General features: G+C 53.9%; 2 protein-coding genes across 3 annotated transcripts in view; one reads left to right on the plus strand and one right to left on the minus strand.

The window, feature by feature from the left end:
• Positions 1–22,718, minus strand: part of LOC138350263 (uncharacterized) — a 273,690-nt gene that overhangs the window by 60,266 nt on the left and 190,706 nt on the right. The window lies entirely within an intron of this gene.
• Positions 1–22,718, plus strand: part of ptc (protein patched) — a 182,244-nt gene that overhangs the window by 43,270 nt on the left and 116,256 nt on the right. The window contains exon 3 of the mRNA XM_069300836.1: positions 21,704–21,893. Within this exon, the coding sequence (XP_069156937.1) occupies positions 21,704–21,893 (190 nt within the window). The remainder of the gene's footprint in view (positions 1–21,703; positions 21,894–22,718) is intronic.

The following is a 22,718-nucleotide window of genomic DNA, read 5'->3' on the forward strand; positions in this document are numbered from 1 at the left end:
CTGGCCTCGGGCCGGGCTTGGGGAGTAGAAGAACTCCCAGAACCCCATCAACCAGGTACCAACCAGGTATCAACCAGGTACCAACCAGGTATCAACCAGGTACCAACCAGGTATCAACCAGGTACCAACCAGGTATCAACCAGGTACCAACCAGGTACCAACCAGGTATCAACCAGGTACGTCATGGTAGGGCCAAGGACACATGCAGGCCATTCACGGCTGCGGCATTAACAATTAATAACATGAAACCAGTTTGGGCGACGGTCCCCACGATGCCTTGTGTCATAGGCGGGCGGCACTTGTGCCCCTCACGCCCGCAACCCACCCCCAAGTTGCCATACCAAGCTCTAGTATTTGTTCCAGCTCTTCTGGCCATCTCCTCTGGCCCGCTCCCCTGGCCCGCTCCCCTGGCCCGCTCCCCTGGCCCACTCCCCTGGCCCGCTCCCCTGGCCCGTCCCCCCTGGCCATCTCCCCTGGCCATCTCCCCTGGCCCACTCCCCTGGCCATCTCCCCTGGCCCGCTCCCCTGGCCATCTCCCCTGGCCCGCTCCCCTGGCCATCTCCCCTGGCCCGCTCCCCTGGCCATCTCCCCTGGCCATCTCCCCTGGCCCGCTCCCCTGGCCATCTCCTCTGGCCATCTCCCCTGGCCCGCTACCCTGGCCCACTCCCCTGGCCATCTCCCCTGGCCCGCTCCCCTGGCCATCTCCCCTGGCCAGCCCGACACCCAAGCCGTCCTCACGTTCTGCAGGGATTCATTATTAAAATCTGGGCAAGACTGGAGGGGTGCCGTAGGAGGGAAGGGTGGGTGTGGGGTGGGGAGGGTTAGGGACGGGTGGGTGTGGGGTGGGGAGGGTGGGTGTTGGGTGGGGAGGGTGAGGGACGGGTGGGTGTGGGGTGGGGAGGGTGGGTGTGGGGTGGGGAGAGTAATAAAGGTGGGTTGGGTCGTGACTCTGGGCCCGGCTCCCCGTGGGCAGGTAGTGGCGGTGTTGGCTACGGCTGTCAACGAGCCTCGCCGCCCGGGAGATGTCTTCATCCCGCCGCCTCCAGACCCTCCGCGTCCTCACCCACCCATTATCTCCTCCCGCTCACTTTTAACCCCTATTTTTTTTTTTAAACAAGGGAATGGTGGGTGAAGCTGTTGTGTATGAGCGCGCGCTGCATACTAACGCTGTTATTTTTGTTTTTGTGTCTCTTGGCGTTTTTAAGACGAGCCTGGAGGAAGCGTGGTCTATTTTAGAAGCAAAAACCCTGTGAGTGATACGTCTTCACAGAGTACGTCTTCTACTACTTTGCTTTTCCATTGGAGACTTTCGGCGCCGTGGAGAGGGGAGGGGGCTGCTGCATGGGTAACAGCTTCTCCCCCCGTATCAACCTACCCTGGCTTTGCTCCCTAGAGAGGTCACTCCAGACCGATACCCACAACGCCGTTCCATAGTCTCCTGAGACTGATGGATGCCTATTGCTACTACGACCACCAGGCGCTATCCACTCAGCCGCGAGGCCCCAGGACATTTATCAGTCAACACGTGTCAATGAACTGGTGTCAGTCAACACGTGTCAATGAACTGGTGTCAGTCAACACGTGTCAATGAAACTGGGTTCCTGGTACGGTGTTCTGACCGGTAACTGCGTTCCTGGTATGGTGTTCTGACCGGTAACTGGGTTCCTGGTATGGTGTTCTGACCGGTAACTGGGTTCCTGGTACGGTGTTCTGACCGGTAACTGGGTTCCTGGTACAGTGTTCTGACTGGTAACTGGGTTCCAGGTACGGTGTTCTGACCGGTAACTGGGTTCCTGGTACGGTGTTCTGACCGGTAACTGGGTTCCAGGTACGGTGTTCTGACCGGTAACTGGGTTCCTGGTACGGTGTTCTGACCGGTAACTGGGTTCCTGGTACGGTGTTCTGACCGGTAACTGGGTTCCTGGTACGGTGTTCTGACCGGTAACTGGGTTCCTGGTACGGTGTTCTGACCGGTAACTGGGTTCCTGGTACAGTGTTCTGACCTGTAACTGGGTTCCTGGTACAGTGTTCTGACCTGTAACTGGGTTCCTGGTACAGTGTTCTGACCTGTAACTGGGTTCCTGGTACGGTGTTCTGACCGGTAACTGGGTTCCAGGTACGGTGTTCTGACCGGTAACTGGGTTCCTGGTACGGTGTTCTGACCGGTAACTGGGTTCCTGGTACGGTGTTCTGACCGGTAACTGGGTTCCTGGTACGGTGTTCTGACCGGTAACTGGGTTCCTGGTACGGTGTTCTGACCGGTAACTGGGTTCCTGGTACGGTGTTCTGACCGGTAACTGGGTTCCTGGTACAGTGTTCTGACCTGTAACTGGGTTCCTGGTACAGTGTTCTGACCTGTAACTGGGTTCCTGGTACAGTGTTCTGACCTGTAACTGGGTTCCTGGTACGGTGTTCTGACCGGTAGCCCCTTGCTGCAGTGTTACTTTCTTTGTAAGTCATTCCTGGGTCGGGGGCGCTGGGCGACCCGTGCGCCTGGCTGGGGGCGCTGGGCGACCCGTGCGCCTGGCTGGGGGCGCTGGGCGACCCGTGCGCCTGGCTGGGGGCGCTGGGCGACCCGTGCGCCTGGCTGGGGGCGCTGGGCGACCCGTGCGCCTGGCTGGGGGCGCTGGGCGACCCGTGCGCCTGGCTGGGGGCGCTGGGCGACCCGTGCGCCTGGCTGGGGGCGCTGGGCGACCCGTGCGCCTGGCTGGGGGCGCTGGGCGGCCCGTGCGCCAGGCTGGGGGCGCTGGGCGGCCCGTGCGCCAGGCTGGGGGCGCTGGGCGGCCCGTGCGCCTGGCTGAGGGCGCTGGGCGGCCCGTGCGCCTGGCTGAGGGCGCTGGGCGGCCCGTGCGCCTGGCTGGGGGCGCTGTGAGCGTCCATGTGGTGGGTGTTGTCCACGCTTCACTGTTGCCGTTGTGGTTTGTGCTGTGTTTGTATGGAGATGCTGACAGCGGGTGTCACCCACGCCTCGTACTGTGGAGGCTGTCGGTCCCCGACGGTGTGAGCTGTTGCTGCTGGAGCCATCGTGGGCGTCCTGGAGCCATCGGGGGCGCCCTGGAGCCATCGTGGGCGCCCTGGAGCCATCGGGGGCGCCCTGGAGCCAGCGTGGGCGTCCTGGAGCCATCGTGGGCGTCCTGGAGCCATCGTGGGCGTCCTGGAGCCATCGTGGGCGCCCTGGAGCCAGCGGGGGCGCCCTGGAGCCATCGTGTCGTGGCCGCTCCTGCCTCTCGGGGTCTCTTCTCGTGTGTTTGTTGTCTCTCACTTGTCCTTCAGTGTTAGTGATATCTGTTATTATATCCCTCAGCTCACCTCTCTCATTATATGTTGTCCAGGTGGTGTTGTGGCGGCTTAACAACCCGTCTTCACGTTGTCCAGGTGTTGTTGTGGCGGCTTAACAACCCGTCTTCACGTTGTCCAGGTGTTGTTGTGGCGGCTTAACAACCCGTCTCCACGCACCCCGTCACCCCTCAGGACAACCCTCAAGTTAAAGTCTCCTCTCCTAACCTTAACATTAAGGGCCTGACGCTTGAGTGGACACCGCTTCAGGTTCGTAGTCCTGAGGTTCCGGGTTCGATCCCCGGTGGAGGCGGAAACAAAATGGGCAGAGTTTCTTTCACCCTGATGGCCCTGTTACCTAACAGTAAATGGGTACCTGGGAGTTAGACAGCTGCTACGGGCTGCTTCCTGGGTGTGTGTAACAAATTCCTCGGTCCTGGTCGAGGACTGGGCCGCGGGGATGTTACGTCCCGAAATCATCTCAAGATAACGTACTTTAGGTGATTGTGAGGCTGAGGCTGGAAGTGATCACGCGTAGGGAACCCCGTCCATGTAGCCCAGTCTCAGACCAATGCTATTTGGCTGGTGGACCGACATGACTATTGGTGCTTGCAGTTCGCAGTCCGTCGTAGGCAAAACATCCTAATTATTCAGTTAATATTTGCTGAAGTTGATTAAGTTCCCTCTTGAATATTGTTAAAGGCTCGTTTGCAACTCTCCATATAGTTTGCAACTCTCCATATATTTAAAGGGAGGGGGGGGGAGGGGGCTGAAAATCTTAGGCCTATTATCTTTACATAGGCCTAGTTGTGTGTGTGTGTATGTAATGCTTGCCTACTTTTCAATGGGCCTATTGTGCGCATTACGGATCATTCGCTTTAATTCTTTCCAGATTTAGGAATGGAGCCTACATACATATATATATGTATATATATATATATATATATATATATATATATATATATATATATATATATATATATATATATATATATATATATATATATATTCTTGAGGCAATTCACATAAGAATAGAGCGACCTACCATGAACACCCAAATCACGGAACTATTTACTCTACCCACCATGAGAGTAAGGACAAGACAAGAACATATCGATGCCAACACAGAAGACAATGTCCAACATAACAGGCCAATTACACTGGATTAATCTTTGTGTTTAGATAGGAGATGCCTCGTATGGGCCAATAAGCCTTCTGCAGCCCCTATGTTTATCCCTTATGTATCCCCCCATGTTTTCACCTTCATTGTATTATCACCTGACCTAATGCGGGTATAAAATCAACTAGTATTGTAAGATCTGTTCACTTGAGAATGAACCATGGAGGTTCGAAACGTCGTGCAAATTATACAAATAAGTGTAATACACTCTATAGTAAATCACTTCTTTTCTTCACCTTAAAAGTACGAAAATGAGTTTTGGAGAACTCCTATTTTAATTAAGCCCTGATGCTAAGAAAATAGTTAGAGGGATAGAAGCCCTAAACCAGAAAATAATAAATACAGAATATGCGGTCATATTCAATGAAACATGTTTGAAAGAAAACCTGCTGCCAGTATACACCAATATATATATATATATATATATATATATATATATATATATATATATATATATATATATATATATATATATATATATATATATATATATATATATATATATATATATATATATATATATATATAAGTATATTTTGGTAGCAGTCTTTCTTGTAAACATATGTTGTTAAGTATGACCGAAAGGGTAAGATTAATAATTCTAACACGAATCTTCTCAATATTTCTTACGTTATTCTTCACTGTCGAGGGTAATTGAAAAATTAACTCTCCAAAGTTCATTTTTACATTTTTATTTATACTCTGATGCCTAGAAGCGTTTCGCAAGACTTCTCACATTTTCAAAGACTAATTTTTTATATACTTAGTCTCATGCTTATAGTTGTTTTTGGGTGAGGTGACAGGAAACAAATCAATGGGAAAAAAACAGAACACGTAACAATGGGTATATATAACCATGGGTATACATTTTATCTGCTTACTTCTGTGCTGGTTTGGGGTCTTGAAGTGGGTAGAAGGTAATTATGTGTTAATTGGCTGTTGATTCCTGGTTCTGACTTTTTGATGTGACTTTACATGAAAAAGGTGGTGAGTGTGACTCAAGGTTGCACTCACCACCACCTGACTGTCGTGAGTGTGTCTCGCCGCCCAGGCCGCAGTCCATACCTCCCAGGCCGCAGCATCTGCCATGCTATCTTCCTTATCTATCCTTGCTATCTACCTCTCTCCATCCCTCTCCCTGGCGGCCTCCTGTACCCATTCACACCGCTGGGCCCACGCCACCACCACCACCACCACCACCACCTCCACCACCACCTCCACCACCATCACCACCACCATCACCACCACCATCACCACCACCACCACCACCACCACCACCACCTCCACCACCATCACCACCACCTCCACCACCATCACCACCACCACCATCACCACCACCACCACCACCACCACCACCACCACCACCATCACCACCACCACCATCACCACCACCACCATCACCTACACACATAAACAGGGTAACATCGACGGCATATGGGACGCCATCAAAATATTAGAGCGTCATTTAACAACCTAATTAAGGACTCTTCCAATGGAATCTACCAGTCTGGTGTCCGCATGAATTACTTGCAAAGTGCCGAGGTTTGCAACGTCATTGTTGATACCTGGTTGATGGGGTTCTTCTACTCCCCAAGCCCGGCCCGAGGCCAGGCTTGACTTGTGAGAGTTTGGTCCACCAGGCTGTTGCTTGGAGCGGCCCCGCAGGCCCACACACCCATCACAACCCGGTTGGTCCGGCACTCCTTGGAGGAATAAATCTAGTTTCCTCTTGAAAATGTCCACGGTTGTTCCGGCAATATTTCTTATGCTCGCTGGTAGGGTGTTGAACAACCGCGGACCTCTGATGTTTATACAGTGTTCTCTGATTGTGCCTATGGCACCCCTGCTCTTCACTGGTTCTATTCTGCATTTTCTTCCATATCGTTCACTCCAGTACGTTGTTATTTTACTGTGTAAATTTGGTACTTGGCCCTCCAGTATCTTCCAGGTGTATATTATTTGATATCTCTCTCGTCTTCTTTCTAGTGAGTACATTTGGAGAGCTTTGAGACGATCCCAATAATTTAGGTGCTTTATCGCGTCTATGCGTGCCGTATATGTTCTCTGTATTCCCTCTATTTCCGCAATCTCTCCTGCTCTGAAGGGGGAAGTGAGTACTGAGCAGTACTCAAGACAAGTGACTTGAAGAGTACAACCACTGTGATGGGATCCTTGGATTTGAAAGTTCTCGTAATCCATCCTATCATTTTTCTGGCTGACGCAATACTTGCTTGGTTATGTTCCCTAAACGTTAGGTCGTCAGACATTATTATTCCCAAATCCTTTACATGCTGTTTTCCTACTATGGTTACATTTGATTGTGTTTTGTACTCTGTATTATGTTTAAGGTCCTCATTTTTACCGTACCTGAGTACCTGGAATTTATCACTGTTAAACATCATGTTATTTTCTGTTGCCCAGTCGAAAACTTTATTAATATCAGCTTGAAGTTTTTCAATGTCTTCAGCCGAGGTAATTTTCATACTGATTTTTGTGTCATCTGCAAAGGATGATACGAAGCTGTGACTTGTATTTTTATCATTTTTCTGGCTGACGCAATATTTGCTTGGTTATGCTTCCTAAACGTTAGGTCGCAAGAGTGCGACCGTTTGCAAGAGCAAAGAGGACTGAGTGCCAGGAATGGTTATCATACTAAATCTTGCAACGCTGAAGGAGAAAACAGAGAGGACATGATTACAACATACAACATTCTGAGAGCAAGTAGGTGTAGTTATCTGTGCTGTGCTCAAGACCATAGCTTCCCCTCCCCCTTCTCTCCTTCCCCTTTCCATCCTCCCCCTTCCCCTTCCCCTTGTTTGCCGTCCTCTTCCTGGGTCACTCTTTCCCCTCCCCGTTGGTCCTTCCTGTCATAAACGGTTCAAGTCAAGGGCTGTGAGTCAAGAGACCCCAGGTGGCTGGACAGTCCCTCTCATCCCTGGCCCCACTCCCACCCCACTCATTCCCTCTCTACCCCCCTCCCCCACTCCTTCCCCTTCTCCTCCGCCTCACTATAGCCATCGACAAATTGAGGTGCAATAACACAGCCTCTAGCCGGGTCATATAGTCCGACGCCAGGTTTCCTGGGATGGGAGCGTGGGAACGACTGGGCACTCTTCCAAGAGAAACAGAACCTTAAGAACACAGGCCTATAGCCAGCCAGGGAGGCCTAGGTGGGCGGAGCTAGACATTGACCCATATGCACTTATTTAATAAGTCAATATTGACTTAAAGAAAGTGCGAGAACAGATTGCGCTGCCAGTATAACATCAAACGTGTCCTGTATTGGTAACATGCCCCAGCCAACCCTGTGCTCACATGGCGTGCCTGGGGCATACCTGGAGAGGGTTTCGGGAGTTCTACTCCCCGAGCCAGGCCCACCACTTGTGATAACTTGGTCCAACAGGCTGTTGCTTGGAGCGGCCCGCAGGCCCATATATCCACTACAGCCTGGTTGGTCCGGCACTACTTTCAAGAACATGTCCAAGTGCCTCTTGAAGACATCCACCTTTGTTCCAGCAATATTTCTAATGCTTCCTGGGAGGGTGTTGAACAGCTGTGGACCTCTGGTGTTCAGACAGTGTTCTCTGATTGTGCCTATGGCACCTCAACTCTTCACTGGCTCTATTCTGCATTTCCTTCCGTACCTTTCGCTCCAGAATGTTGTTATTCTACTGTACACATTTGGGACCTGGCCTTCCAGTACCTTCCATGTATATATTATTTGATGGCTCTCTCGTCTCCTTTCCATAAGGTACATCTTGAGAGCATTGAGACGGTCCCAGTAGTTTAGGTGCTTTATCGCGTTTATGTGACTTACCCTGGCCTAGCCACACGTGGCCACGTGGTAGGCGGTCAGCCACGCGTGGCCACGTGGTAGGCGGCCTAGCCACGCGTGGCCACGTGGTAGGCGGCCTAGCCACGCGTGGCCACGTGGTAGGCGGCCTAGCCACACGTGGCCACGTGGTAGGCGGCCTAGCCACACGTGGCCACGTGGTAGGCGGTCAGCCACGCGTGGCCACGTGGTAGGCGGCCTAGCCACGCGTGGCCACGTGGTAGGCGGCCTAGCCACGCGTGGCCACGTGGTAGGCGGCCTAGTCACACGTGGCCACGTGGTAGGCGGCCTAGCCACACGTGGCCACGTGGTAGGCGGTCAGCCACACGTGGCCACGTGGTAGGCGGCCTAGCCACATGTGGCCACGTGGTAGGCGGTCAGCCACGCGTGGCCACGTGGTAGGCGGCCTAGCCACGCGTGGCCACGTGGTAGGCGGCCTAGCCACGCGTGGCCACGTGGTAGGCGGCCTAGCCACACGTGGCCACGTGGTAGGCGGCCTAGCCACATGTGGCCACGTGGTAGGCGGCCTAGCCACGCGTGGCCACGTGGTAGGCGGTCAGCCACGCGTGGCCACGTGGTAGGCGGCCTAGCCACGCGTGGCCACGTGGTAGGCGGCCTAGCCACGCGTGGCCACGTGGTAGGCGGCCTAGCCACCCGTGGCCACGTGGTAGGCGGCCTAGCCACGCGTGGCCACGTGGTAGGCGGTCAGCCACGCGTGGCCACGTGGTCACGTGGTAGGCGGTCAGCCACGCGTGGCCACGTGGTAGGCGGCCTAGCCACACGTCGTGGTAGGCGGTCAGCCACGCGTGACCACGTGGCCACGTGGTAGGCGGCCTAGCCACACGTGGTAGGCGGCCTAGCCACACGTGGTAGGCGGCCTAGCCACACGTGGTAGGCGGCCTAGCCTCACGTGGTAGGCGGCCTAGCCACACGTGGTAGGCGGCCTAGCCACACGTGGTAGGCGGCCTAGCCACACGTGGTAGGCGGCCTAGCCACACGTGGTAGGCGGCCTAGCCACACGTGGTAGGCGGCCTAGCCACACGTGGCCACGTGGTAGGCGGCCTAGCCACACGTGGTAGGCGGCCTAGCCACACGTGGTAGGCGGCCTAGTCACACGTGGCAACATTCCAGGCAGTAGGGCAGCCGTGTGCCGCTGAAGGTGTCGTGGCCCATCACGAGGTAACACAGGTGTAGTTAGTGCCTGACCAAGGGCGGGCCAGCGAGGGCGAGTCGCTGAGTAAGACATCAAAGGGGACTTGGGCCAGCACAGTCACAGATAACCAGTTTTTGTTGATAATTTAATAACAGTGTTAATAGGAGGTGGAGGGCCACCCCTTCCTCCCCCCCCCTCCCTAGCCCCCCCCCCTCCCTGGCTGCCCCCTCCCCCCTGGCCGCCTCGCCGACCACCCGCGTGGCGCGCACTCTTGCCATCTCCAGCGCTCTGCTTTATTGGTCTACAAAACAAACACACACACACACACACACACACACACACACACACACACACACACACACACACACACACACACACACACACACACACACACACACACACACACACACACACACACACACACACACACACACACACACACACACACACACACACACACACACACACACACACACACACACACACACACACACACACACACACACACACACACACACACACACACACACACACACACACACACACACACACACACACACACACACACACACACACACACACACACACACACACACACACACACACACACACACACACACACACACACACACACACACACACACACACACACACACACACACACACACACACACACACACACACACACACACACACACACACACACACACACACACACACACACACACACACACACACACACACACACACACACACACACACACACACACACACACACACACACACAGTTTCAAGTGTAGATATGATAGAGCCCAATAGGCTCAGGAATCTGTATGATTGGAATCAATCAATCAGGAATTGGAATCAATCTGTTGATTGACGGTAGAGAGGCGGGACCAAAGAGCAGAGCTCAACCCCCGCAAAGAGAACTAGGTGAGTACAACTAGGTGGGTACACACACACACGAAGACCTATACTGTTCCTGATATATGTAAATGATCTCCCAGAGGGAATAGACTCGTTCCTCTGATCGTTTGCTGATGAGGCACAAATTATGAGGAGGATTAAGACGGAGGAAGATAGTATGAGGGGTACACGAGGACCGAGACAAACTGAATGAATGGTCCATCAAATGGCTTCTATAGTGCAAGTTGTATTTCTCGCTCAGTCAACAGATTACAGAACCAACTGGGAACGAAAACACGCTGGACCTGATATTCACGAACAATGATGAGCTAATGAGATGTGGTGTACACTGACTTAGCAAAGGCATTCGATAAATGTGACCATGGCGTGATAGCACACAGAATGAGGTCATTGGGAATAACTGGTAAAGTAGGACGCTGGATACTCAGTTTTCAGTCGAACACAACACACAGAGTAACAGTCAACCATATAAAATCTAGTCCAAGCGCAGTTAAAAGCTCTGTACCTCAAGGTACAGTCCTTGCACCGCTGCTGTTCCTTATTCTCATATCAGATATAGACTCAAATACATGTCACAACTTCGTATCATCTTTTGCAGATCACACAAAAATCAGCATGAAAATTACCTCTGCCGAAGACATTGAAAAACTACAAGCAGATATTAATAAAGTTTTCGACCGGGCAGCAGAAAATAACATGATGTTTAACAGTGATAAATTCCAGGTACTCAGGTACGGTAAAAATGAGAACCTTAAACATAATACAGGGTACAAAATGCAATCAAATGTACCCATAGTAGGAAAACAGCATGTAAAGGATTTGGGAATAATAATGTCTGACGACCTAACGTTTAGGGAACATAACCAAGCAAATATTGCGACAGCCAGAAAAATGATAGGATGGATTACGAGAACTTTCAAATCCAAGGATACCATCACAATGGTTGTACTCTTCAAGTCACTTGTGTTGTCCCGTCTCGAGTACTGCTCAGTACTCACTTCCCCCTTCAGAGCAGGAGAGATTGCTGAAATAGAGGGAATACAGAGAACATATACGGCACGCATAGACGCGATAAAGCACCTAAATTATTGGGATCGTCTCAAAGCTCTCCAAATGTACTCACTAGAAAGACGACGGGAGAGATACCAAATAATATACACCTGGAAGATACTGGAGGGTCAGGTCCCAAACCTACACAGTAAAATAACAACGTACTGGAGTGAACGATATGGAAGAAAACGCAGAATAGAACCAGTGAAGAGCAGAGGTGCCATAGGCACAATCAGAGAACACTGTATAAATATCAGAGGTCCACGGTTGTTCAACGTCCTCCCAGCGAGCATAAGAAATATTGCCGGAACAACCGTGGACATCTTCAAGAGGAAACTGGATCATTTTCTTCAAGGAGTGCCGGACCAAACGGGCTGTGGTGGGTATGTGGGCCTGCGGGCCGCTCCAAGCAACAGCCTGGTGGACCAAACTCTCACAAGTCAGGCCGGGCTTGGGGAGTGGTTATCTTGAGGTTATCTTGAGATGATTTCGGGGCTTTTTAGTGTCCCCGCGGCCCGGTCCTCGACCAGGCCTCCACCCCCAGGAAGCAGCCCGTGACAGCTGACTAACACCCAGGTACCTATTTTACTGCTAGGTAACAGGGGCATAGGGTGAAAGAAACTCTACCCATTGTTTCTCGCCGGCGCCTGGGATCAAACCCAGGACCACAGGATCACAAGTCCAGCGTGCTGTCCGCTCGGCCGACCGGCTCCCTAAACTCCCAGAACTAAACCTAAACTCCCAGAGTAGAAGAACTCCCAGAACCCCATCAACCAGGTATCAACCAGGTACCAACCAGGTATGTATATATAACATTAATAATTGTGTAACTAGCGTCAAAAGATTGTTATTTGCTTAGCTAAACGAACTAGAGGGTTCAGTTCCTGAACCATTATGTTCCTCTGTAACCCTTCACACCATCGCCCACGGGATGGGTATGGGGTGCATAATAAAGAAATTAAATTGGAAAAAAAATTTGACGTGAACCCCCCCCCCCCCCTCTTACTCCCCCCCCACCTCTCCCCCCTCCCCACCTCTCCCCCCTCCCCACCTCTCCCCCCTCCCCACCTCCCCCTCTCCCCACCTCCCCTCCCTCTCCCCCCCCCACCCCCCCCCCCCCCTCCCCAACGCAGCGAGAAATCATTCTAAACAAGATAAACATGAAAGGGCGGCGCAGCATTCCTGTACTTGTTGCTTATTGACTCGGCCAGTGTAAGACATCTCCCGCGGCACAAGACCCGCCATTCATGCCCCCACACAACACCTTCCCTGCTCTCCTCCACCCTACCTCCGTCACTCGCTCATCAACACCTTGGTCACACGCTCATCAACACCTTGGTCACTCGCTGATCAACACCTTGGTCACACGCTCATCATCACCTTGGTCACTCGCTCATCATCACCTTGGTCACTCGCTCATCAACACCTTGATCACTCGCTCATCAACACCTTGATCACTCGCTCATCAACACCTTGATCACTCGCTGATCAACACCTTGGTCACTCGCTGATCAACACCTTGGTCACTCGCTGATCAACACCTTGGTCACACGCTGATCAACACCTTGGTCACTCGCTGATCAACACCTTGGTCACTCGCTGATCCAACACCTTGGTCACTCGCTCATCAACACCTTGGTCACTCGCTCATCAACACCTTGGTCACTCGCTGATCAACACCTTGGTCACTCGCTGATCAACACCTTGGTCACTCGCTGATCAACACCTTGGTCACTCGCTCATCAACACCTTGGTCACACGCTGATCAACACCTTGGTCACACGCTGATCAACACCTTGGTCACACGCTGATCAACACCTTGGTCACTCGCTGATCAACACCTTGATCACACGCTGATCAACACCTTGGTCACACGCTGATCAACACCTTGATCACACGCTGATCAACACCTTGGTCACTCGCTGATCAACACCTTGATCACACGCTGATCAACACCTTGGTCACTCGCTGATCAACACCCTGGTCACTCGCTGATCAACACCTTGGTCACTCGCTGATCAACACCTTGGTCACTCGCTGATCAACACCTTGGTCACTCGCTGATCAACACCTTGGTCACTCGCTGATCAACACCTTGGTCACTCGCTGATCAACACCTTGGTCACTCGCTGATCAACACCTTGGTCACTCGCTGATCAACACCTTGGTCACTCGCTGATCAACACCTTGATCACACCCGCCCTGGTCGTGGCGTCCTTCCTGGTGTCTTGACCGAAGCTCTCACACGCTGAGGACAGCTCGAGGCTTCAAGAAGACCTGGACAAACTAAAAAAAAATGGTCGAACAAATGGGTGTTAGATTTTAATCCAAGCAAATGTAATGTAATGAAGATAGGTGTAGGGAGCAGGAGGCCAGATACAAGGTATCATTTGGGAGATGAAATACAGGAGTCAGAGAGAGAGAAAGACCTGGGGGTTGATATCACGCCAGACCTGTCCCGCTAAGCCCATATCAAGAGGATAACATCAGCGGCATATGCCAGGTTGGCTAACATAAGAACGGCATTTAGAAACTTGTGTAAGGAATCATTTAGAACTTTGTATATCACATATGTCAGACCAATCCTGGAGTATGCGGCTCCAGCAAGGAGTCCATATCTACTCAATCATAAGACTAAAACTGAGATAGGTTCAAAAGTTTGCCACCAGACTAGTACCCGAGCTGAGAGGTATGAGCTACGAGGAGAGACTACGGGAATTAAACCTCACTTCGTTGGAAGACAGAAGAGTTAGGGGGGACATGATCATCGCGTACAAGATTCTCAAAGGAATTGATAGGGTAGATAAAGATAGGCTATTTAACACAAGGGACACACGCACTAGGGGACACGGGTTGGAAATTGAGTACCCAAATGAGCCACAGAGATATTAGAAAGAACTTTTTCAGTGTCAGAGTAGTTAACGGGTAGAATGCATTAATCAGTGATGTGGTGGAGGCTGACTCCATACACAGTTTCAAGTGTAGATATGATAGAGCCCAGTAGGCTCAGGAACCTGTACACCAGTTGATTGACAGTTGAGAGGCGGGACCAAGGAGCCAGAGCTTAACCCCCGCAAGCACAACGAGGTGAGTACATCCAGGTGGGCTACAGGCCGGGTTTGTGGCGTGAAACTCTCAGAACCCTCCGCAGGCACAATCCAGGTATTCTCGGTGGAATTATGTTACCTTGTGTGTGATGTCTCAGAGTGTGGGGCTGGTGGTAGTTGATGACGGACAGGTTGTGAATGGTAGTGTGATAATGGCAGTCATGAATGGGGTGATTCAGCCGTCAACCCCCCCCCCCACCCCGCCCTTGTCACGCAGTCAGTTGTCTATGTTTGGCCTCTGTATGGTGCCTGCGAGGGTTGAGTGTCAGCTCCTGGGCCCGCCTGCACCGCACACTACCACCTCGTGTCTGGTGTGAGGGGTGGCTGGTGGCTACCTTCTTACTGCCTCTCAAATGTGCATTACATCCCCCGTTTATGTCTTGTCTTGAATATGTTGTTTCACCTGGTCCACGGGCGCCCGTTGCCACACCAGGGGCGGCCGTTGCTACACCAGGGGCGGCCGTTGCTACACCAGGGGCGCCCGTTGCCACACCAGGGGCGGCCGTTGGCACACCAGGGGCGGCCGTTGCCACACCAGGGGCGCCCGTTGCCACACCAGGGGCGCCCGTTGCTACACCAGGGGCACCCGTTGTCACACCAGGGGCGGCCGTTGCCACACCAGGGGCGCCCTTTGTCACACCAGGGGCGCCCGTTGCCACACCAGGGGCGCCCGTTGCCACACCAGGGGCGGCCGTTGCTACACCAGGGGCGCCCGTTGCCACACCAGGGGCGCCCGTTGCCACACCAGGGGCGGCCGTTGCTACACCAGGGGCGCCCGTTGCCACACCAGGGGCGCCCGTTGCCACACCAGGGGCGGCCGTTGCTACACCAGGGGCGCCCGTTGCCACACCAGGGGCGCCCGTTGCCAAACCAGGGGCGCCCTTTGTCACACCAGGGGCGCCCGTTGCTACACCAGGGGCGCCCGTTGCCACACCAGGGGCGCCCGTTGCCACACCAGGGGCGCCCTTTGTCACACCAGGGGCGCCCGTTGCCACACCAGGGGCGGCCGTTGCCACACCAGGGGCGCCCGTTGCCACACCAGGGGCGCCCGTTGCTACACCAGGGGCGGCCGTTGCCACACCAGGGGCGCCCGTTGCCACACCAGGGGCGCCCTTTGTCACACCAGGGGCGCCCGTTGCCACACCAGGGGCGCCCTTTGTCACACCAGGGGCGCCTGTTGCCACACCAGGGGCGGCCGTTGCCACACCAGGGGCGGCCGTTGCCACACCAGGGGCGGCCGTTGCTACACCAGGGGCGCCCGTTGCCAGACCAGGGGCGCCCTTGTCACACCAGGGGCGCCCGTTGCCACACCAGGGGCGGCCGTTGCCACACCAGGGGCGGCCGTTGCCACATCAGGGGCGGCCGTTGCCACACCAGGGGCGGCCGTTGCCACACCAGGGGCGGCCGTTGTCACACCAGGGGCGCCCGTTGCCACACCAGGGGCGGCCGTTGCCACACCAGGGGCGCCCGTTGCCACACCAGGGGCGGCCGTTGCCACGCCAGGGGCGGCCGTTGCCACACCAGGGGCGGCCGTTGCCACACCAGGAAAATATATGAGTTTTTCCTACCATGGTTATTTCATGCGTTGTGGCAGAGTAGCCTAGGCCGTGAGTGGTGTTGTTAGGGCCAGGAGCTGTGTACCAACATAACCGTGGCCCATGTGCTGAGTGTACACCCCATGTGCTGAGTGTACACCCCATGTGCTGAGTGTACACCCCATGTGCTGAGTGTACACCCCATGTGCTGAGTGTACACCCCATGTGCTGAGTGTACACCCCATGTGCTGAGTGTACACCCCATGTGCTGAGTGTTCACCGCATGTGCTGAGTGTACACCCCATGTGCTGAGTGTACACCCCATGTGCTGAGTGTACACCCCATGTGCTGAGTGTACACCCCATGTGCTGAGTGTACACCCCATGTGCTGAGCCTACACCCCATGTGCTGAGTGTACACCCCATGTGCTGAGCCTACACCCCATGTGCTGAGTGTACAGCCACACTTCGGTGTTCATATTTGTTGGTCTGTCGAGAAAGAGTTACATGTATTATCCAGGGAAGATGGTAGAGCGGAGCACAAAGCGGGAGCCGACACAGCCACCTTGGCCAAGATAATTAAGACGGGGGGTAGTTTAGGAGCGCCTTGTGAGCATATCCTGGCCGTAATTAGTGATAACCGTCCAGTTTGGGCCCCCCCTTGGGCTTGATAGTGGGCGTGTTGGTGGGGAGGAGGATCTAAACCATACTAGAGTGGCCCACGGGCCCTCATTACTGATGGCTGGTTGATACCTGGTTGATACCTGGTTGATACCTGGTTGATGGGGTTCTGGGAGTTCTTCTACTCCCCAAGCCCGGCCCGAGGCCAGGCTCGACTTGTGAGAGTTTGGTCCACCAGGCTGTTGCTTGGAGCGGCCCGCAGGCCCACATACCCACCACAGCCCGGCTGATCCGGAATTTCTCTTAGAAAACCGTCCAGTTTTCTCTTGAAGATGTCCACGGTTGTTCCGGCAATATTTCTTATGCTCGCTGGGAGGACGTTGAACAACCGTGGACCTCTGATGTTTATACAGTGCTCTCTGATTGTGCCTATGGCACCTCTGCTCTTCACTGGTTCAATCTTGCATTTTCTTCCATATCGTTCACTCCAGTACGTTGTTATTTTACTGTGTAGATTTGGGACCTGACCCTCCAGTATTTTCCATGTGTATATTATTTGGTATCTCTCTCGTCTCCTTTCTAGAGAGTACATTTGGAGAGCTTTGAGACGATCCCAATAATTTAGGTGTTTTATCTCGTCTATGCGTGCCGTATATGTTCTCTGTATTCCCTCTATTTCAGCAATCTCTCCTGCTCTGAAGGGGGAAGTGAGTACTGAGCAGTACTCGAGACGGGACAGCACAAGTGACTTGAAGAGTACAACCATTGTGATGGGATCCCTGGATTTGAAAGTTCTCGTAATCCATCCGATCATTTTTCTGGCTGACGCGATATTTGCTTGGTTATGCTCCTTAAACGTTAGATCGTCGGACATCATTATTCCCAAATCCTTGACATGCTGTTTTTCTACTATGGGAAGATTCGATTGTGTTTTGTACCCTGTATTATGTTTCAGATCCTCATTTTTGCCGTACCTGAGTACCTGAAATTTATCACTGTTAAACATCATGTTATTTTCTGCTGCCCAATCAAAAACTTTGTTGACATCTGCTTGTAGTTTTTCAATGTCTTCCGCAGAGGTAATTTTCATGCTGATTTTTGTGTCATCTGCAAAGGACGACACGAAGCTGTGGCGTGTATTTTTGTCTATATCAGATATGAGAATAAGGAACAGTAGTGGTGCAAGGACTGTACCTTGAGGTACAGAGCTTTTAACATCGCTTGGACTCGATTTTATCTGATTGGCTGTTACTCTTTGTGTTCTGTTCGACAGGAAATTGAGTATCCAGCGTCCTACTTTTCCAGTTATTCCCATTGACCTCATTTTGTGAGCTATCACCCCATGATCACATTTGGCTGAGTGTCCATGGCTGAGTGACACTCTCCCTCACCTGTTGGGGAGGGGGCGGCACAACCTCACCCCCCCTCTCCCTCACCCCCCTTCCTCACATCTCTCCCTCACCCCCCTCCCTCACCCCTGGCTTCCTTTTTTCTTTGAGGAAGCGTGCTGGCCGCCTCGCTGACACCATGCTGGTGTGTTTGGGAAGATGGTGGCGCGTGTCGGGGAGCTGCCTCTCTTTCACAGCTTTGATTCATGTGTGTCACCATATGTGCGTATTGGTGTTGTGTTGCACACACCCACACACACACTCGCATGTTTGTGTACACGTTTGGCTGTTATGTTGCAGGGTTGTTGTTGATTATTTGTTCTCGTGGAGTGTTTTAGGTTGTATTTTAAGTTGGAATTGTGTATTGGGGGGATATGATTTCTCTCCGGTAGATCCAAGCTCTTGGGCCACCAGCTGTGGGAGTGGGGCGTCTCATCTTGGGCCACCAGCTGTGGGAGCGGGGCGTCTCATCTTGGGCCACCAGCTGTGGGAGTGGGGCGTCTCATCTTGGGCCACCAGCTGTGGGAGTGGGGCGTCTCATCTTGGGCCACCAGCTGTGGGAGCGGGGCGTCTCATCTTGGGCCACCAGCTGTGGGAGCGGGGCGTCTCAACTTGGGCCACCAGCTGTGGGAGTGGGGCGTCTCATCTTGGGCCACCAGCTGTGGGAGTGGGGCGTCTCATCTTGGGCCACCAGCTGTGGGAGTGGGGCGTCTCATCTTGGGCCACCAGCTGTGGGAGTGGGGCGTCTCAACTTGGGCCACCAGCTGTGGGAGCGGGGCGTCTCAACTTGGGCCACCAGCTGTGGGAGCGGGGCGTCTCAACTTGGGCCACCAGCTGTGGGAGCGGGGCGTCTCAACTTGGGCCACCAGCTGTGGGAGCGGGGCGTCTCAACTTGGGCCACCAGCTGTGGGAGCGGGGCGTCTCAACTTGGGCCACCAGCTGTGGGAGCGGGGCGTCTCATCTTGGGCCACCAGCTGTGGGAGTGGGGCGTCTCAACTTGGGCCACCAGCTGTGGGAGCGGGGCGTCTCAACTTGGGCCACCAGCTGTGGGACCGGGGCGTCTCAACTTGGGCCACCAGCTGTGGGAGCGGGGCGTCTCAACTTGGGCCACCAGCTGTGGGAGTGGGGCGTCTCAACTTGGGCCACCAGCTGTGGGAGCGGGGCGTCTCAACTTGGGCCACCAGCTGTGGGAGCGGGGCGTCTCATCTTGGGCCACCAGCTGTGGGAGTGGGGCGTCTCATCTTGGGCCACCAGCTGTGGGAGCGGGGCGTCTCATCTTGGGCCACCAGCTGTGGGAGCGGGGCGTCTCATCTTGGGCCACCAGCTGTGGGAGCGGGGCGTCTCATCTTGGATTAATCTCTCTAGTATTGGGTCTTCTAACATTTAAATTATATTCCACGCCCTTGTTGCTGGCTGTTGTAGTCTGATGTTGAGTGGTTGTACGTTCAGGGAGTGATGGCGCTCCTGCTTGCGTTGTGGTGATTCCGAGGATCCGCGTCCCCACGGCCCGGTCTCTGACCTGGCCTCCGGGCTGGTGGTGTGGTTGAGCAGACTGGTGTGTGACCAGGTGATGGAGGGCAGTGCACGACCGTCTACAGCAGTAAGAGAGGAAGTGAAAGCTGTGCCCACCACCACCACCACCACCACCACCACCACCACCACCACCACCATCTACACCGTTTATTACACCATAATAACAACCAAATAAGGTAGTTGGGGGCCCTCATATGGAGGGCGGTTGTGGGTCAGGCCAGGCCTCCCCAGCTGGCTGGCCCCCATGGTGGGGTGCTGGAGCAGGGGGCTGGCCCCCATGGTGGGGGTGCTGGAACAGGGGCTGGCCACCATGGTGGGGGTGCTGGAGCAGGGGCTGGCCCCCATGGTGGGGGTGCTGGAGCAGGGGCTGGCCCCCATGGTGGGGGTGCTGGAGCAGGGGCTGGGCCCCCATGGTGGGGTGCTGGAGCAGGGGCTGGCCACCATGGTGGGGGTGCTGGAGCAGGGGGCTGGCCACCATGGTGGGGTGCTGGAGCAGGGGCTGGCCACCATGGTGGGGGTGCTGGAGCAGGGGGCTGGCCACCATGGTGGGGTGCTGGAGCAGGGGCTGGCCACCATGGTGGGGGTGCTGGAGCAGGGGCTGGCCACCATGGTGGGGGTGCTGGAGCAGGGGGCTGGCCACCATGGTGGGGTGCTGGAGCAGGGGCTGGCCCCCATGGTGGGGTGCTGGAGCAGGGGCTGGCCACCATGGTGGGGGTGCTGGAGCCGGGGCTGGCCCCCATGGTGGGGGTGCTGGAGCAGGGGCTGGCCACCATGGTGGGGTGCTGGAGCAGGGGCCTGGCCCCCATGGTGGGGTGCTGGAGCACGGGCTGGCCCCCATGGTGGGGTGCTGGAGCAGGGGGCTGGCCACCATGGTGGGGTGCTGGAGCAGGGGCTGGCCCCCATGGTGGGGTGCTGGAGCAGGGGCTGGCCCCCATTGTGGGGTGCTGGAGCAGGGGCTGGCCACCATGGTGGGGTGCTGGAGCAGGGGCTGGCCCCCATGGTGGGGTGCTGGAGCAGGGGCTGGCCACCATGGTGGGGTGCTGGAGCAGGGGCTGGCCCCCATGGTGGGGTGCTGGAGCAGGGGCTAGCCACCGTGGTGGGGTGCTGGAGCAGGGGCTGGCCTCCATGGTGGGGTTCGGTCTTCAACAGGCCTCCCGTTTGACGGTGTGGTCAGTCACACTGTTGATCAGCGCCACTTTGGTGATGCTTCACGTGTCGATAGTGAGGATGTGGCTGGGGCCGTGTAATTAAACAGGCGAATTATTGTGAGCTCTTACAACAGATGTGGATTACGGTGTACACATGTGGGGCGAGATATAGCAGAGATATAAGGAAGTCCCGCGAGGTCTGGCGGACACTTGCTGGAAGGTTAGATGCAACAAGCCGCCACTAAGAGGCAGTTGTGTCAACGTTAAGGGCCCATCACCTCATGACCACCCCAGCACCTCCTTGAGAAGCTGTAGTAACACTTCTTCAGAGTAATCTCTGAGGGTGACCAAACCACTCACCACAAGATGGAGACACGACGACATCTCGACTTGATAATGGGTCCAGGACGGAGCGACGCGTCGCCGTCTCATCATCTTGTGATGAGTTGTCTGGTCATCATATCTGGAGCCCCGTTATCGTGACTCGTCGTCTGCGTCATCAATAAAGCCTGCCAGAGGGCGGCTGATCCCCCAGGCTGTGGTCCCCGCGGTGGACTGCCGGCTGCCCTCACCAACAGTTGATTACACCGTTAACCTCTGTTTGTGCAGAGTTTGTACACTTCTACGGTTAGTGTGTGTATGTTTTGTGTATGGAGTTTTAGTGTTGAAGAAGGTTTGGTTTGGTATATTTTATAATATTCTGCATCTAATGATTAGCTTATATTTCAGAGGGTAATGAGTACGACGCTCGGGCTCCATATCTACCATCTTCCCTCTTGTCTACCTGTCTACCTATCTACCTTTCTACGACAGGATGGCGTGTTGTTTATCTTGAAGCAGAAGATGAGACGTTGGGGCAGGTGCAGGTGTCCGAGGCAGTGTGTAACAGCTGGTGTGTGGCATGAAGCAGGTGTGTAGTGTGTGGTGTACAACAGGTGTGTTTGTGTGTTACAGAGGGCGGGCGGCTGGAGCAGGAGCTGGCCTACGTGGAGAAGAGTCTGGGGGAGGGCGCCGGCACCACCAAGCAGATCCTCATCCTGACGCCCAAGGACCAGGGCGCCAATGTCTTGCACCCTCGCGCCCTCCTCACTCACGCTGCCGTCCTCACCGCCGCCACCCGCGTCAACGTCGACATGTTCGACATGTGAGTATATCACCCGGCTCTTGTGTCGGACGTGTGTGTGCGTGTGTGTGTGTGTGTGTGCGTGTGTGTGTGTGTGTGTGTGTGTGTGTGTGTGTGTGTGTGTGTGTGTGTGTGTGTGTGTGTGTGTGTGTGTGTGTGTGTGTGTGTGTGTGTGTGTGTGTGTATGTCACCAGGTCTGGTGTCGGACGTGTGTGTGTGTGTGTGTGTGTGTGTGTGTATGTCACCAGGTCTGGTGTCGGACGTGTGTGTGTGTGTGTGTGTGTGTGTGTGTGTGTGTGTGTGTGTCACCAAGTCTTGGGAGTCTTATCACCATGACTAACAAGGCAGGTCTTGGCTAGGCATTTTAGCGTCCCAGATATTGACACAACTCATCCTCCGAATTGACAGTACGTTTTAATACCAAGTGTAATAAGTACATTTCCTAACTGTCATACATAGTACATAATTGCACTTATGGGGCTGTTACATTTACCTCCCCATTAATTCTTGTTTTCTGTTAAGTCACTCGGAATTTTAGGATGAAGTTTCAAAGATCAGTTCGCTATAACAAAGTTTTAAATATCAGGAATTTCATTTTCAGTTTTATTAAACAATAAAGATTTTATACAAAATTTGAAAATATCCTGAGTTACTTTACAATTTTCTGAAATAATTTATTTTTATTTTATTTTTTATAAAACTGTAATATCAATATAGCTATAGGTTAAGTAGTAATTCTAATTAGGAAGCAATAAAATGCTTATCTTCAAAAACTAAGACGGTTAGGTTAGGTCGTGGTTTTCTATCCACCTTTTCAGGTAAACTCAAATATTCACTATATTTGAC

Source organism: Procambarus clarkii, chromosome 44, assembly GCF_040958095.1.
Source record: "Procambarus clarkii isolate CNS0578487 chromosome 44, FALCON_Pclarkii_2.0, whole genome shotgun sequence".
NCBI classification, from domain to species: Eukaryota; Metazoa; Arthropoda; class Malacostraca; order Decapoda; family Cambaridae; genus Procambarus; species Procambarus clarkii.